At 42.5% G+C, this 17,966-nt stretch overlaps 1 protein-coding gene across 2 annotated transcripts in view; it reads right to left on the minus strand.

The window, feature by feature from the left end:
• Positions 1-17,966, minus strand: part of LOC136872267 (uncharacterized) — a 476,437-nt gene that overhangs the window by 16,604 nt on the left and 441,867 nt on the right. For both annotated transcript variants that reach the window (XM_068230005.1, XM_068230004.1), the window contains exon 4: positions 15,411-16,625. In XM_068230005.1, the coding sequence (XP_068086106.1) occupies positions 15,411-16,625 (1,215 nt within the window). The remainder of the gene's footprint in view (positions 1-15,410; positions 16,626-17,966) is intronic.

Raw genomic sequence — 17,966 nt, forward strand, 5'->3', positions numbered from 1 at the left:
GACGGGCCTAAACCTCAGTGGTACCAACTTAACCTAACTAGCGCGAGATTTGAATAGGTAAACAAATCCGCGTGCTTTTTTGACAGCTGTCATCCGCCATCTTTAAACCACAGAGCACCGTGCTGCCCTCTTTATCGCAGTAGCTGCAAATTCGTCACCTGTCATCCGCAGTGCTGCCATCTTGGCGGGCCTAAACCTTAGTGCTACCAACTTAACCTCACTAGCTCGAGATAAACAAATCCACGTGCTTTTTTGACAGCAGTCATCCGCCATCTTTAATCTATAGAGCACAGTGCTGCACTCTTTAGCTACTTACCTTTGAAATGTGGTGGCGGATAATTTGAAAATTGCTTTTTGACAGCAGCCATCTTTAATCTAGAGAGCACCGTGCTGCCCTCTTTAGCTAGATACCTCTGAAATGTGGTGGCAGGCAATTCCAAATGACAGCAGCCATCTTTGATCAAGAGAGCACCGTGCTGCCCTCTATGTGGTGGCAGCAATTTGAAAAATTCTACATGCTCTTGTTTGGAAACAAACTCACGCGCTTTTTTGACAGCCGTCATCCGCCATCTTTAATCAACAGAGCACAGTGCTGCCCTCTTTAGCTAGATACCTTTGAAATGTGGTGGCGGCAAATTCCACGTGCTCTTGTTTGGAAACAAAGCCATGTGCTTTCTTGACAGCTGTCATCCGCCATCTTTAATCAACAGAGCACCGTGCTGCTACCATGCGGGCAATTTCATCACCTGTCATACGCCATCTTTAATCCACAGAACACCGTGCTGCCCTCTTTATGGCTACTACCTTAAGCACGTAGTAGCGGGCAATTTGAAAAGTTCTGTTAGCTATCATCCGCAATCTTTAATCAAGAGAGCACCGTGCTGCCATCTTTAGCTAGATACCTTTGAAATGTGGTGGCGGCAAATTGAAAAATTCCACGTGCTCTTGTTTGGAAACAAACTCACGTGCTTTTTTGACAGCTACCATCCGCCATCTTTAATCAACAGAGCATAGTGCTGCCCTCTTTAGTTAGATACCTTTGAAATGTGGTGGCGGCAAATTCCACGTGCTCTTGTTTGGAAACAAAGCCATGTGCTTTTTTGACAGGTGTCATCTGCCATCTTTAATCAACAGAGCACCGTGCTGCTATCATGCGGGTAATTTCGTCAGCTGTCATACGCCATCTTTAATCTACAGAGCACCGTGCAGCCCTCTGTAGTAGCGGGCAATTTGAAAAGTTCTGTTAGCTGTCATCCGCCATCTTTAATCAAGAGAGCACCGTGCTGCCATCTTTAGCTAGATACCTTTGAAATGTGGTGGTGGATAATTTAAAAAGAAAAATTCTACAGCAGCCCTCTCTCGACGCTAATTGCATAAGATGGCGGCTATACATGACTCCTTAAGGGTGCTTACGCAAGATGGCTGCTATACACAGGTTCTTATGAGACGCCCTTGGGATGCTTGCGCAAGATGGCAGTTATACATGGCTCCTTATGAGATGCCCTAGGGATGCTTGCGCAAGATAGCGGCTGCTCTTATGGGACGGCTTAAGGGTCCTTGCACAAGATGGCTTGAGACGCCCTAAGGATGCTTGCGCAAGATGGCGGACACAAGATGGCGGCTATACACAACTCCTTATGAGACGCTTTAAGGGTGCTTGCGCAAGATGGTTGCTACTCTTATGAAGAAAGCTAGCTTAGAGGCTAACGTGTCGTGCTAGTTCGATTCATTAAATTTAGGGCTTAAATGCAAAATGTTAAATATATCGCAAATGGTGCACCGTAGAGCAAAACGGACAAAATTTTTCTGCCTAATACCTAGGTTCGCAGTATGAGGAACAAGAAAACCATAGTCTAATGATGGAATCAACGGTTCGGTTCCTACTTAGGCCCTTTGGCATTTGCTCTGTTTTAGCTTGTATTGAAGCGAGTCTTCGTAACATGATCAGGTCTAGCTGTGGTAGAGAGTATAACGTACCGTGCTGGTTCGATTCATTAAATTCGGAGGCTTAAATGCAAAATGTTAAATATCTCGAAAACGGTTAATCGTAGAGCAAAACGGACAAAATTTTTCCGCCTAATACGTAGGTTCGTAGTATCAGGAACAATAAAAAACATAGTCTAATGATGAGATCAACGGTTCGATTCCTACTTAAGCCCTTTGGCATTGGCAGCTATCTATTTCTACGAGATGGTGCCTGCTCTTATGAGACACAAGATGGATTGAGACGTCCTAGGGATGCTTACGCAAGATGGCGGACACAAAATGGTGACTATACATAGCTCCTTATGAGACAGCCTAGGGGTGCTCGCACAAGATGGCGGCTACTCTTATGAAGAAAGCTAGCTTAGAGGCTACTGCGCAAGATAACAGCTGCTGTTATGCATGCGGTGGAGGGCAATTTGAAATTCTATGTGCTTAATCAACAGAGCATCCTGCTGCCCTCTTTAGCTGAAATGTGGTGGCGGATAATTTGAAAAATTCTTTTGACAGCTGTGATCTTTAAACAATGGCGACTATACATAGGCTGTTAAGGCCTTATCATTCTCCTCCTCCTCCTCCTACTCCTTCTCTACCTCCTCTTCCGCCTCTTATGTCAAGGCGTAGCTTTATATCGAACAAGTTTAAACCTGCATCGCGAAGGCAAGCGTGTGCAGCGATAACATTATTGTGCATGTTTAGACTTTCGAAACAGAAGAAGAGTAGCATCAAACGCTGTACTCGATACGACATATGATCAGAACATTGATTGATGCGTTCAGAAAACAAAATAAGTGATCAAGACTAGAATCGAACACTGTACTCAATACATCATGTGTTTAGAATATGTCAGGGGATACCCTTGTTCTAAGAAGATCAGATTGAAACATAACAAGACTAGAATAGAACACTGTAATCGATGTTGTTAACTTCAACATGTGATCAGAACATTGATTGATTGATGTGTTCAGAACACAAAATAAGTGATCATGACTAGAATCGAACACTGTACTCGATACAACATGTGATCAGAACATGTTAGGGGGTACCTTGTTCTAAGAAGATCAGAATGAAACATAACAAGACTAGAATCGAACACTGTAATCGATGTTGTTAACCTCAACATATGATCAGAACATTGTTTGATGTGTTCAGAGCAAAAGTACAATTTTGATGATTTGCTTAGTGTAAAATCAAGAACTATGGAAACACACTGTGCACATATCGCGTAGCTAACTCGCTCAGTAAGCAATATTGCAAAACTACAACTTCAATGATTTGCCTAGTGTAAAAATCAAAAACACACTGTACCCATACTGCGCTGCTAACTCGCTCGGTAAACGATATAGCCAAAGTATAACTTCAAATTATTTACCTTCCATCATTCGTCTTGTGTGAAAATCAGTCGAACAAGTTATCGCATAAACATGTAACATGAAATATCAGTCAATCTGTTGGCATGGGTTACAAGCATGTAGCTTATGCGGGAAGTAAAATTACACAGAACGCTAGTGCTATAAGAAATACTCTGCTTACATTTAAGTCCCTAGCTGTTGAACAAGTTATTACATAAATATGTAACATGAAATATCGGTTCGGAAACATATTGTTTCAATCTGTTAACATAGATTACAAGCATGTAGCTTGTGCAGGCGAGGGCTACTATGCAAAATGCTAAGCCGAAAAAAATCGTGATAGGGTATGGAACCCAGGGGTTACATCTTATCAGAAGGGCAAAAGGATGAAAGGACTCTTCCTCCTCCTTACCGCACATTCCTTGTAGGGCTAATTGGCTAAAGGGCTAATGGGCAAAAGGGCTAATGGGCTAAAGGGCTAATGGGCTAAAGGGCTAAAGGGCTAAAGGAGCAACAACCTCATCGATCGCTATCAGCAAGAACGCTCGTACTTTGTTAAGAGTAGAAAATTAATCTTTATTGGTAAATGGTTTTATGTTCAGAACAAGGAATGGAACCTAGGGGTTACGTCTTACCTAATAAAATCCCTGAGGTGCGATGAGTTACGTTTTTCGAACTAGTGTTTGGAACACTGAACTTTCCAAGATGGCAAGAGTGAGGTTAGCAATGTTCTGTTGTTGGATTTTAAATTCTACGCTATAACATGCATAAGGTGGCAGCCTTGAGGTTTAACGCCGTAAAGACGGCAAGAGTGAGGTTAGCAATGTTCTGTTGTTGGATTTTAACTTCCCCGCTATAACATGCATACGGTGGCAGCCTTGAGGTTTACCGCCGTAAAGATGGCAGCAGTGAGGTTAGCGACGCTCTATTGTCCTCCAAAGTGAGGTTAGGGTTCGTCAAGGAGACAGCTGTCAAAAAAGCATGTGGCTATGTTTACCAAACAAGAGTACGTGGCTGTGACGTCACGGTCACGTAATCAATCCTTAGCTCTACGTCGTTAAGAGCAGCATTAGGATTAGCTATGTTTATAGAACTTGGGAACAGAGCAGCAGTATGAATAGCCATGTTTTAAAGCGTGTACACGTCACCTATCGATTTTACATGCATCGACTATCGTACTAAACTTCTTCCGCTAGATTGTGCTGCTATCTTAGCCCATTAGCCCTTTAGCCCATTAGCCCTTTTGCCCATTAGCCCTTTAGCCAATTAGCCCTACAAGGAATGTGCGGTAAGGAGGAGGAAGAGTCCTTTCATCCTTTTTGCCCTTCTGATAAGATGTAACCCCTGGGTTCCATACCCTATCACGATTTTTTTTTCGGCTTAGCATTTTGCATAGTAGCCCTCGCCTGCACAAGCTACATGTTTGTAATCTATGTCAACAGATTGAAACAATATGTTTCCGAACCGATATTTCATGTTACATATTTATGTAATAACTTGTTCAACAGCTAGGGACTTAAATGTAAGCAGAGTATTTCTTATAGCACTAGCGTTCTGTTTAATTTTACTTCCCGCATAAGCTACATGCTTGTAACCCATGCCAACAGATTGACTGATATTTCATGTTACATGTTTATGCGATAACTTGTTCGACTGATTTTCACACAAGACGAATGATGGAAGGTAAATAATTTGAAGTTATACTTTGGCTATATCGTTTACCGAGCGAGTTAGCAGCGCAGTATGGGTACAGTGTGTTTTTTGATTTTTACACTAGGCAAATCATTGAAGTTTTAGTTTTGCAATATTGCTTACTGAGCGAGTTAGCTACGCGATATGTGCACAGTGTGTTTCCATAGTTCTTGATTTTACACTAAGCAAATCATCAAAATTGTACTTTTGCTCTGAACACATCAAACAATGTTCTGATCATATGTTGAGGTTAACAACATCGATCACAGTGTTCGATTCTAGTCTTGTTATGTTTCATTCTGATCTTCTTAGAACAAGGGTACCCCCTAACATGTTCTGATCACATGTTGTATCGAGTACAGTGTTCGATTCTAGTCATGATCACTTATTTTGTGTTCTGAACACATCAATCAATGTTGTGATCACATGTTGAAGTTAACAACATCGATTACAGTGTTCTATTCTAGTCTTGTTATGTTTCAAACTGATCTTCTTAGAACACGGGTATCCCCTGACATATTCTAAACACATGATGTATTGAGTACAGTGTTCGATTCTAGTCTTGATCACTTGTTTTGTTTTCTGAACGCATCAATCAATGTTCTGATCACATGTCGTATCGAGTACAGCGTTTAATTCTACTCTTCTTCTGTTTCGAAAGTCTAAACATGCACAATAATGTTATCGCTGCACACGCTTGCCTTCGCGATGCAGGTTTAAACTTGTTCGATATAAAGCTATGCCTTGACATAAGAGGCGGAGGAGGAGGTAGAGAAGGAGTAGGAGGAGGAGGAGGAGAATGATAAGGCCTTAACAGCCTATGTATAGTCGCCATTGTTTAAAGATGATAGCTGTCAAAAGAATTTTTCAAATTATCCGCCACCACATTTCAGCTAAAGAGGGCAGCAGGATGCTCTGTTGATTAAGCACATAGAATTTCAAATTGCCCTCCACCGCATGCATAACAGCAGCTGTTATCTTGCACAGTAGCCTCTAAGCTAGCTTTCTTCATAAGAGTAGCCGCCATCTTGTGCGAGCACCCCTAGGCTGTCTCATAAGGAGCTATGTATAGTCACCATTTTGTGTCCGCCATCTTGCGTAAGCATCCCTAGGACGTCTCAAGCCATCTTGTGTCTCATAAGAGCAGCCACCATCTTGTAGAAATAGATAGCTGCCAATGCCAAAGGGCTTAAGTAGGAATCGAACCGTTGATCTCATCATTAGACTATGTTTTTTCTTGTTCCTGATACTACGAACCTACGTATTAGGCGGAAAAATTTTGTCCGTTTTGCTCTACGATTAACCGTTTTCGAGATATTTAACATTTTGCATTTAAGCCTCCAAATTTAATGAATCGAACCAGCACGGTACGTTATACTCTCTACCATAGCTAGACCTGATCATGTTACGAAGACTCGCTTCAATACAAGCTAAAACAGAGCAAATGCCAAAGGGCCTAAGCAGGAACCGAACCGTTGATCCCATTATTAGACTGTGGTTTTCTTGTTCCTCATAATGCGAACCTAGGTAACAGGCAGAAAAATTTTTTCCGTTTTGCTCTACGGTGCACCGTTTTCGAGATATTTAACATTTTGCATTTAAGCCCTAAATTTAATGAATCGAACTAGCACGACACGTTAGGCTCTAAGCTAGCTTTCTTCATAAGAGTAGCAACCATCTTGCGCAAGCACCCTTAAAGCGTCTCATAAGGAGTTGTGTATAGCCGCCATCTTGTGTCCGCCATCTTGCGCAAGCATCCTTAGGGCGTCTCAAGCCATCTTGTGCAAGGAACCTTAAGCCGTCCCTTAAGAGCAGCCGCTATCTTGCGCAAGCATCCCAAGGGCATCTCATAAGAACCTGTGTATAGCAGCCATCTTGCGTAAGCACCTTTAAGGAGTCATGTATAGTCGCCATCTTATACAATTAGTGTCGAGAGAGGGCTGCTGTAGAATTTTTCTTTTTAAATTATCCACCACCACATTTCAAAGGTATCTAGCTAAAGATGGCAGCACGGTGCTCTCTTGATTAAAGATGGCGGATGACAGCTAACAGAACTTTTCAAATTGCCCGCTACTACAGAGGGCTGCACGGTGCTCTGTAGATTAAAGATGGCGTATGACAGCTGACGAAATTACCCGCATGATAGCAGCACGGTGCTCTGTTGATTAAAGATGGCAGATGACACCTGTCAAAAAAGCACATGGCGTTGTTTCCAAACAAGAGCACGTGGAATTTGCCGCCACCACATTTCAAAGGTATCTAACTAAAGAGGGCAGCACTATGCTCTGTTGATTAAAGATGGCGGATGGTAGCTGTCAAAAAAGCACGTGAGTTTGTTTCCAAACAAGAGCGCGTGGAATGTTTCAATTTGCCGCCACCACATTTCAAAGGTATCAAGCTAAAGATGGCCGCACGGTGCTCTCTTGATTAAAGATGGCGGATGATAGTTAACAGAACTTTTCAAATTGCCCGCTACTACGTGCTTAAGGTAGTAGCCATAAAGAGGGCAGCACGGTGCTCTGTGGTTTAAAGATGGCGGGTGACAGCTGTCAAAAAAGCACGTGGATTTGTTTACCTATTCAAATCTCGCGCTAGTTAGGTTAAGTTGGTACTACTGAGGTTTAGCCCCGTCAAGATGGCGGTACTGAGGTTGGCGATGCGTTGTTGTCTGTCAAAAAGCACGTGGCTGTCAAAAAACACGTGGATTTGTTTACCAATTCAAATCTCGCGCTAGTTAGGTTAAGTTGGTACCACTGAGTTTTAGGCCCGTCAAGATGGCAATACTGAGGTTAGCGATGCGTTGTTGTCGATGATAGCTGTCAAAAAGCACGTGGCTTTGTTTACAAATTCATATTTCCCGCGGGTGGTGGAGGAGACCTCTGGGAGGCCTCTGGCTGTGGTGGTGGTGGAGGAGGCTTGTGGGAGGCCTCTGGCTGTGGTGGTGGTGGAGGAGGCATCTGGGAGACCTGTGGCTGTGGTGGCGGTGGAGGTGGCCTCTGGGAGCCTGCGGTGGCGGTGGCGCCCGAATCCTTGTATTATACTACTCATTTCTACCAATTCTGCACGAATTTGGGGCTCTGTTTTGAATGTATTTCTCTTACTGGTAATTCGGATATATTTATCATCACTTTTAGTTGTTTTACGAGGTCGTCCTGATCGTGGTATATCCTTATTGCTACCTGTTGTCTTCTGGCGGTGAAGGGTGTATTGCACTCCCCTTGTAGACACACTACACTGTTTCACAATTTGGCGAATAGATAAACCTGCTTGGCTAAGTGCTACAATTGCTGCACGCTTTCCTATGGATATCTTCACTCGTGGAGCCAAACTAGCGATGTGCACACTTCAGCTGTCACGAAGGAACTGCCACGCAGGAACCACATGTCATGTATCGTAGCAATGCTTGCCGTTCGCTGCAGATATCACATCTCTACAGGGACAGCACAGGTGCACCAAATGCGGCGTCCGTCGGCAAATAGGTAAACAAACATATCCGATAGGTACATAACGTTTATGCACACAACATTGTTTGTCGGATACCTACTGTATCTCGATGACCACAAACAAAAATCATGACATGTGTACAACTGTTGTACTATTCCTTTGCTTCCTCAACCGTACCCGCGGCATTAGACCTTATCTACAGAGAACTAGATGTCAGTTACTGGGTGTATTGAAATTAATGAGCGGTAGTGTATACTTCCTCAACTATACTCATATATAGCACAATGCTGACATTTCACTCCCGTTACTTCTATATCCTTGTAGGAAAACACGACAGGGTTGCTGTTATAAGAGTAACATAGTTTTCTTTTTATAAGTAGATCTGATAAAATGAAGTGCAATTTTTCAGGTGCAGTGTTCTCCTTTGTTGGTTGGAATCGAACCCGTGACCATGGGTCGGACACCACCACTGATCTCCCGAGAAAGTTAATAAATCAGTGAACAATACGTACGACCTCTGGTAATGGGGTAAAATTCAAAATTTGTGTTTAATAATAATAATGGTGCATGGCATCTGTATAGGTTTGATGGTGACCTAATGAGGATGAAATGAACGGCGAAGACGTCATAAATATCCAGTCCCCAAGCTAGGGGAATTAACAGTACGAGGGGATTGATTCTGAGAACTGAACCTGGGCCATAGGACCAAAGGCAAGCATTCTATCCATTTAGCCACAAAGCCTGACTCTAATTTGCTAAACCATAGGCTACTATCTCCACTAATCAGCTGTTGACTACTGACAGTAGCAGAGGCTAGGACAGCCTTGAGAACGCAGCAGGCTACTCCGTTGGCTATTGGCTGCAGCTCAAAACTCTTAAAAGGCTTGACATTCACTAAACCAATCATCAAAAAAAGGGTAACCTAAGTCTAGTGGTAGCCCACGTTTAGACTCAGCGTACGCCACTACTCGACAGAATTAAAAAACACAAATAACGTTGTCACGTTTCTGCGGACATGAGATAATGAACGTCGCTTCTTGCGTGTTCATTCAGCCGGAAATCCACAGCGTTCCTCCGGTAATCATTACTATGCATTAATATTTTTAATGGACTCGCAACGTAATGAGAACTAGATGATTTGCAGCGTGACTGGCTTGTATCACCAGGTTCTGGCCTGGAACTCACACACGAACCCGCAATATCACCTGCTTTATGATCGCTATTTTCATTGGCTTACTCATGTACAATTAGGTCAACTCCTGAGTAATTACTTTCAAGCGGGTTCTATCACATATTTAGCCTATTCCCTTCTCTTTCGAGGTTATATTTCGGTAGAAGTAACACTTTTTCATGGAAATGCCTCAACACAAACCCAACTATATTAACAGGATTTAGAACCTTTCGCTCACGAACAGTGACTCTCCTGTCGATTTCTAAACTACCCTCACAATTTGCATTACAAATTCGTTCGCGGTTAACTGAAAGTCAATAAAATAGCCGATATTTATGTCAACACACTTAGATTCCTACCCGACCTGGTTGATCTCTTACACTCTCCCTGTCCCCCGCCCGACCTTCAGGTAAGCAGTCCAGCCAATAAGTTGAAGTGTTATTTTTCTGTAATTTAAATTGGCGATTTCGCAAGAGATTTCGGGCCTTGGAGTGTAAACTAGCAGCTTTTATTCTGATATGGTTTTATTATAGTGCATCGCTTCTGCCACCGGAATTTCTTCCTAGGTTTCAGCATAAAAGGCGTGATACTTCCCTCCTCTAGATTGAACTTGAGGTCTTTTAGATGGTGGCTTGTAACTGTCGATTTTACAAATATGGTACTCTACGAGTGTCATTCTGTAAAACAGAGATGCACAAAACGTGGCTTTGAGTGCAAGAGCACCTGCCACTTCGAGCTCACGCCTCCACCATTCCCCTCCCTTGTTGCTGCCCACTGCCCCCTCGGCTAGGTCACTAGCCCACACTCAATTAACCCTTAAATGTGCACCATTGATTATGTGCAAAGGAAATTTACTTTCATGCTGTACATCCTCTTAGATAGTTAAGTAGAGTGAACTCGTGTCCTCTTCCCCGTGTGGTGCAGCTCTTTTCAGGCACACCCCCAATGGAGGTGAGCTGCATGTACCATTTCAACCACATACCAGCTCTCCTGCCATTCTTACGTTTCTGACAGTACTGGAAATCGAACCCGGGTCTCCGAGGACGGCAGCTAATAGTGTTAACCGTTACGCTACGCGGGCGGACCTCTTATAGTAGCGCCCACGAGAGTTGAAGTCTGACGTTTAGCGCCACCGGCGAGAAAAAGTTGACTAACGCTGTTCGAAAAAGGTCTGTTGCTATGGCAACGAAAACAGAGTTTGCAACATTTTAGGACGCTATCACCACGTGAGTTGGCTTGCTCTCAGTCGCTTTTGTGATGTTATTCCGAATGGTACTGTGTTAGGTGGTGGTGATTATTGTTTTAAGAGGAAGTACAACTAGGCAACCATCCTCTATATAACACTAATCAGAGGGAAAAAATGGAAGGGATCCGACACAAAATGAAGATATCGGCCAAAGGAAGACAAGGGCCACGAAGGGCGTGAAAATGAAAGACTCCCTAGCCCTCGCAAACCTAATAGCGTCGGGGTCGGAAAAGAACGAGAGTTGACCAAGGGAGGTCGGATAGGATAGATAAAAGTGAGGAGCCGGGCACAAGTAAGCGGAAGCAATGCCACGACTCAGCTGAGGGCCCCGTGGTCGCCAACCCACGCTCCAAAGTAAGAGCCCCTGAGTCCCCTTTCAGTCGCCTCTTACGACAGGCAGGGGATACCGTGGGTGTTATTCTACCGCCCCCACCCACAGGGGGATGGTACTGTGTTAGCTGTGCTAGTTGTTGCTGCTTAATGTGTTCGTTTTCAGAATATTATGTTAGGTGCTAGTTTATTTCTTTAAGTTTATCAGTGGTTAGTTGCTCAGTTTTCCTAGTTTTGTTTCGTCTGCAGATGTTAGCGGTCTTGTAGTGTGACCATGACGAATATAAGATCAAGTGTGAGGACTCAGCCATTATAGTATGGTAGTTTGTGGTCCCACCATTGCAAGCGACTATATCCAACACGTGCTCCAGTAGCTCCGGCAAGCCGGGTATAGAAAAGTGCGGGAGACGTTACTGTGCAAGATATTTCGGTGAATAATTTGAATTTGCTTTGCTTTCAGTTCCCAAACTCAGTTTCTGCGTGTTGTGTACTTCAAGCATGTGTCTTATGTGACTTGATACATTTAATAATCCAGCATGTCGTACTGTTTTGCGCCTGGCTGTAAGTCAGGCTATGGTAGAATAGTTTATGATATGCGATATTTTTCACCACTGAAGGATATAAATCAATTTGAAAAACTGGCCAGAGCTATTCCACGGAAGAATACTGAGTTAACGCGTAATAGCAGAATTTGTCATGTTCATTTCTCTGATGATTTGATAGTAAAATCAGATAATTTTATAGTGAATGGTGAAAAAAGGGGATTATCTCTCGTATGGGATGGAAATTACGTCCAGGGGCATTGCGTCACGTTTTCCCTAATTTGCCGCCAAATCTTTACGCAAGCTCTCGAAATTCCAGTAAGCGACAGATTGAGTTGGTAAGTAGAGTATTGCCTTTGAACAGTTCATGGGCGTTTGTCTTAATATGCTGGGACTTACGTGCTATTTATCTGTATACGTACACTCCAGTAACCTGTGCTTTCCGCAACATGTGATGAAGGCCGTAGCTCTTATTTCCATGGTACACCGCCGTGATATTATAATTGTAATCTCTCATTGTTTTTTTAAAAGACACTGTATATACTTATCAGTTACGGAGTAATACATTTCCTATGGTATGATTCCTAAGACCAGCTGATCGGTACTGTGGAGCTTGCTCACTCGAGCGCTGCCTGGCGGGGCGCGCTTGAACTCGAGGAGTCCTCACACTTGTTCTTATATTCGTGATGGTGTGACTATAGTGTTAGTGTGAAGTACTCCATTATTTGTTAAGAATCCGTGTAGTTTTATTTGATCGGTTCTTTTGAGTGTTTAACAATGACTTCCAAGTCAAAAGAAACGCCACAAAATACAAGTGGCCGAGGTGTGACTGTTCAAAGCCAGGGAAGAGAAATGATTGTGTCAGTGCGGGATTTCATTGAAAGGGAAGCACACAGTATTAAGGAAACAGGATCTCCTCTAATACCTTTCAACAAAGTTCAGGAAGGCACTGTCAGAGCCATGGGAATTAGCAAAAGTACTGTTTGGAGGGTCTCAAAGGAGAAATTCACTGCCCCAGAAGAGAAATTAACAACTCCAGGTAAAAATAGGCCTTGGTGCGCGAATATTACGAGCATTGATTCATTCCAGGAGGATGCTATTCGTCGCCGTGTGTATGATTATTATATTAGGCGGGAGCATCCCACTGTTAAGAAATTACTGTTGTCTCTGAAACGGAGTAAGTTATTTCGTGGAGAAAGAACGTCTCTGCAGAGATTATTACACAAAATAGGTTTCGAGTACAGGCGAATTAATGGAAGGATTCTTTTACTCGAAAGAGGTAACATTGTTTCCAAAAGATGTGAATTTTTAAAGAAAATTCGGGGCAAAAATGTTAGGGATATCGTATGGCTTGACGAAACTTGGGTGAATGCTGGGCACACGAAGTCAAGGGGATGGACTGACGGCACGGTGCAAGGGACTATGGCTGGTGCTACCGGGAAGGAAGATTTATAACCGTGCATGCCGGGACGTGTGACGGTTTTGTAACCAACGCTCTCTTACTATTTAAATCGAAAAGAACTGGAGATTACGATGAAGATATGGACCATGATAGGTTTTTAAAGTGGTTCGAACAACTGTTACTGCCAAACATAAAGTCCAACAGTGTCATTATAATGGACAACCCCATATCACTCTGTTCAGATAGACAAGGCACCTACAATGTCGTGCAGAAAGGATGAAATGATCGAGTGGCTCGTTAGGCATTGGCATGGAAGTAGACTACACTATGACGAAGGGACTTCTTTTGAGTGTTATTGATAACGTTAAGACCAGGATTCCTCGGTATTATGTCGGTGAACTTGCTAGGAAACATGGCCACGAAGTCATTAGGCTACCACCTTACCATTGCCACTTCAATCCCACAGAACTCATATGGGCTCAAGTAAAAGATTATGTTGCCAGCAACAACAAGACATTCACCATGGCAGAGGTCGCAAGACTTGTCGTTGAGGGCATTGGTCAGGTAACCCGGGAAAACTGCAAGGGTGCCTCAGGACATGTAAAGGGGGAAATAGAAAAGGCGCAGAAACGGGAAGGATGTATTGACAGTGGAGTGGACGATTTAATTATTCACTTAGGCAGTTCTTCAAGCTCCAGTGAAAATAAAACAGAATGTGAAAGTAACAGTGACAGTGACAACGAGCAGGATAGTACTGGAGAGGATATGGATGGGATAGAGCCCCTTCTAGATGAATGATTGCTGTCGGCAGAGCAGTGAGTAGTTTTTTTTTACAAATATTTCGGTTCAGTGCTTTGTGTACATTACATGTCTGTGCAATTTATTGCTATTTTCTGAGCAATTACGGGGGAAAGTCTAAATGTCTCCTTAATTCCATTACTGTCATTCATATTCTGACTGATTTCTTTTCTCGATGAAGTATCGTCTTCCTATTGTGTTTATTATACCGTAGTTTGTTCCTGAATTGTAAAGGTACCGTTAACAATCGGCGTTAAATAATAAAAGCTATCAAAGTGGGTAGTGTTGTTCTATACTGTAATTAACATGTGCATTTGTCGAGGTTATCGTCAGAAACTGATGTTTTTGTTAGTGATTGTGAAATCGTTTTTATATATCGATGATGTCGTGTTCTGTCTTAAATGCTGGAATTATTAACCCGAGCTTAGGAACCGGTCAAGGGTAAATGAATTGTATTACGTCTAGGCCTACACTCAGCCTGTCTGAAAGGGTGGTAGGCCGCAAATGGAGGTAACTATGACAACGCAGCGTACTTCGTAGTTACTGCTTTCGTCGCTCACCTGTCAGACTACAACTCTCATGGGTCCTACTATAGATAGTTGAGCATTGTTATTTTAATTCTCTTTGTAAACGTGTGCGTTATTCCTCCTTTGAAGATGAACATTTTGTTTCAAGACGTTTCACGGTAATCAAACACAGTGAAGTGTAAAGGCAAATGCCAGCACTGAAATGTTGTTAACCTCAGTGCATCCGTGACCGTTGGACATTCCCCAAGACTGAAGTGTGGTAGTAGCCTCCGTAGCTCCTTGTATATACAAATCATTCGAAACTCATTTTTTTACATTGAACTGACAAATATTTTAAAAATAACATTTTAAAATATTCTACATTACTTTTCGAATGGCAAAAACAATTAAAGAAGTATTAAATTGCGCATTTATCGGTTAAAAACCCCTGGTCCCTCATTCAGTCACCTCTAACAAAGACAGGGGATACCGTGGATGTATTCTACCGCCCCCCCCACACAGATGATGGAACAAAAATATAAAATGTCTACAATTTTAAGAAAAAGAAACCTGGGGGATTTTGTATGGAACAGTCTTAGCGGTGAACCATCAGAACGTAAACGTTTAAAAATTCTAGATATTAAGAGTTTCCTACAGTATTTCAACTAAAAATAAAGAAGGCGAAAGAAGTTATCACCGAATCAATGAATACAGATGAACTTATTCTATACCTTTTTATTGCACTGGATTATCTATACTTTTCGGTTTTTCATGCATGTTCTGCCCTTCATTGGCTGGACTAATCGGGAATTTACTGTACCGTGTGGATGGATGTCATCTAGTAGGTCTCCAATAATACCTCAAAAGAGGGCACAACGCACGATAAATAAATAAATAAATAAATTAAATAAATAAGTACATAAACAAATCCATTAATACATCACCTTAGCACCAGTGGACTGTCTTTTTTCACAGGTTCATTCTGCTGACAGGTACACCAGTGAGCATCTATACCAGCTAATAGACAAGTGCGGTCGACGGGTAGCTGCAGAAAGAGACTGATGCCCCGTGGAGGATTTCCAGCAGATAACAATTCGTTTGAACGACGGCGTATCGCTGCTTGATTAAGGAGTTCCTCTGGATGAAGGAGATCTGCTAGGGTTTCGTGCAGGTCAAACGGTGTGGTAAGACGCTCGTTATTGCGTTCAACGTTAGCCACAGCTGCAGTGTACCGTTCGCGGAACCAGGCAGGAAAAACAAAAGACAGAAAAGGTTGTCGCTCCTCCATGCGCCCTTGATATGTCTCATGAATACCACCCCATCGGATACCGTGATCACTCATCACTATCAGCACATTATTTTCTAAAACTTCCCACTTTTTCATGTCCGTCAGGAACTTGACATATAGATCATCTCCTAAACCAGCATCGTTCAAATAATCATGAGTTAGGCTCGATTCCCAGAACAGACCAAAAGACGGCACTGACACTAACGAACGAGCGAACTTACGAGTATATTCAAGAAGAACTTCAACTGTCAATCTCGAACCAATGCACAGTTTTGTATTTAAAGGTTTCGTATTACCAAGGTTATCTTCGGCATGTTTACTATATGGTCTCATGTAGTAGTCTGTTGGTTGCTTTACAAAACCGCCCTTTAGATAATTAAACATTCCCAACCAAGGAGCGTCTTCACCGAATCCAGTTCTGTATCCAGCCTCACTAAAACGTTTCCATATAAAAGGGCAATTGTCAAACGAAGATTTGTCCTTGGGCCAACACGAGTTCCGTAGTTCCTTTTCACTGAGACCCGCTAGAACAGGGACTAGATTCGGGAAAGTATTGTCAGCAACTTTATTGTAGCCTAGCATCTCGATAGCTCCCAGCTGTCGTAATTGAAGGAGAGTATGTGGCATCTGTCGGTGGAAGTTGAGACGTGATACACTGTCGATACCTAAGATGAGCACGCTTGGTCGATCTCCTGTATCTACCCCACTTTTCGACACAGCTTCTTTACAACGCTTTTCCACCTCCGGCTTCGGAAAGATAAAGGCATGATAATCCTTATATATCTCTTTCTTATTCACTCTGCATTCTACTTTTATGAATTCCTCCTTTATCTGCATGTCACGATGAAAAGGGATACAGTAATCCGCCAGTCTGAAACAGAAAGATTCACAGAATTGTTGTTAGTAAGAGTCAGTCTAAGTACGCGGAGGAAATAGATAGCAAAGTTTCTGAAAAAGGAAGGGAAAAACTATAATTAATGTAAATTTGTTCATGTTTTATTTTAGAATACCTCACATCTATTAGAAAGCATGTGAGCTCGTAAATGGCAGTCAAGATCTGCGTCAAGTCAAACATTTCTACAGCTTTCTTAAACTAACTTTGTGATCTTGATATTAAGCGGCGACAGCCCGAATGCACGGTAAAGTGAAGCGTTGCCTAGGTAACCAGAGCTGTCATTGAAAGCAACCAATGAGCTTTTTGTTCCAACTTGCCCTTTTGTCCATAAATTGCAGTCGGCTCTGCTACACACATGCCTTCGCGCATCTGTCAAAACGACAAAGTTAGTTTAATTCTACTGTAGTTGCCATATTCATAGATAAAATACTACTGTGGTACAGGGAGATAGAGATATCATGCTTCCTACTACAGAGTCACTTAGGAATAATACACAACGAGAAAATCGACCTATTTACCAAAGAGGGAACCATGGAAGGAACCACAGTGGAAGGAACCATCTATGGCTTCCTGTTACCACGCGTAGATTTCTTTCCTATTTAAAGCAATGATCTCATCAGACATTGGGAGATGAATGCGCTACCACGCAACAACAGATGAGGAACACTATGCAGCAAATGAATAAGCTTTCGGTAACTTTGTTAATAAACAATGTTCATGAACATCTTTCGATGTTAATAACCAAAATAGCATGTTCATTAACTTTTCGAACATGTTGATAAACAAAATACCTTTAACTTTTGTGAATGAAACGTTTCGTGTTTTCGTTAACATTCAGGTTCGCACATGCGCAAGGACGCAATTAGAGCACGCAAATTCGTACCGTGGAATACGATGCTTTCTTTTTTCTTCTAAAAATTGATTATCAAATCGCAAGTGAAGTTCTAATATACAGTATTTTTAATTCTTTATGATATTATTTTAGCTTTGTTATAATGTAGTTTCATTTCCAGCTTCCAGCTTCACCGAAATCTTCGAAATATTATCTTAACTAGAGGTTAAATTCTATTTGCTTTACGTCGCACCGACACAGATAGGTCTTATGGCGACGATGGCACAGGAAAGGACTAGGAATAGGAAGGAAGCGGCCGTGGCCTTAATGAAGGTACAGCCCCAGCACTTGCCTGTTGTGAAAATGGGAAACCACGGAAAACCATCTTCAGGGCTGCCGACAGTGGTGTCGTGTCCGCCCCAGTTCGAGCTCAGGACTCATTCTTCCGAGGATCGAACCCGTGACGTAAGAGGAATGGTGTCGCT

This window comes from Anabrus simplex, chromosome 13 (assembly GCF_040414725.1).
Source record: "Anabrus simplex isolate iqAnaSimp1 chromosome 13, ASM4041472v1, whole genome shotgun sequence".
In the NCBI taxonomy this organism is placed as follows: Eukaryota; Metazoa; Arthropoda; class Insecta; order Orthoptera; family Tettigoniidae; genus Anabrus; species Anabrus simplex.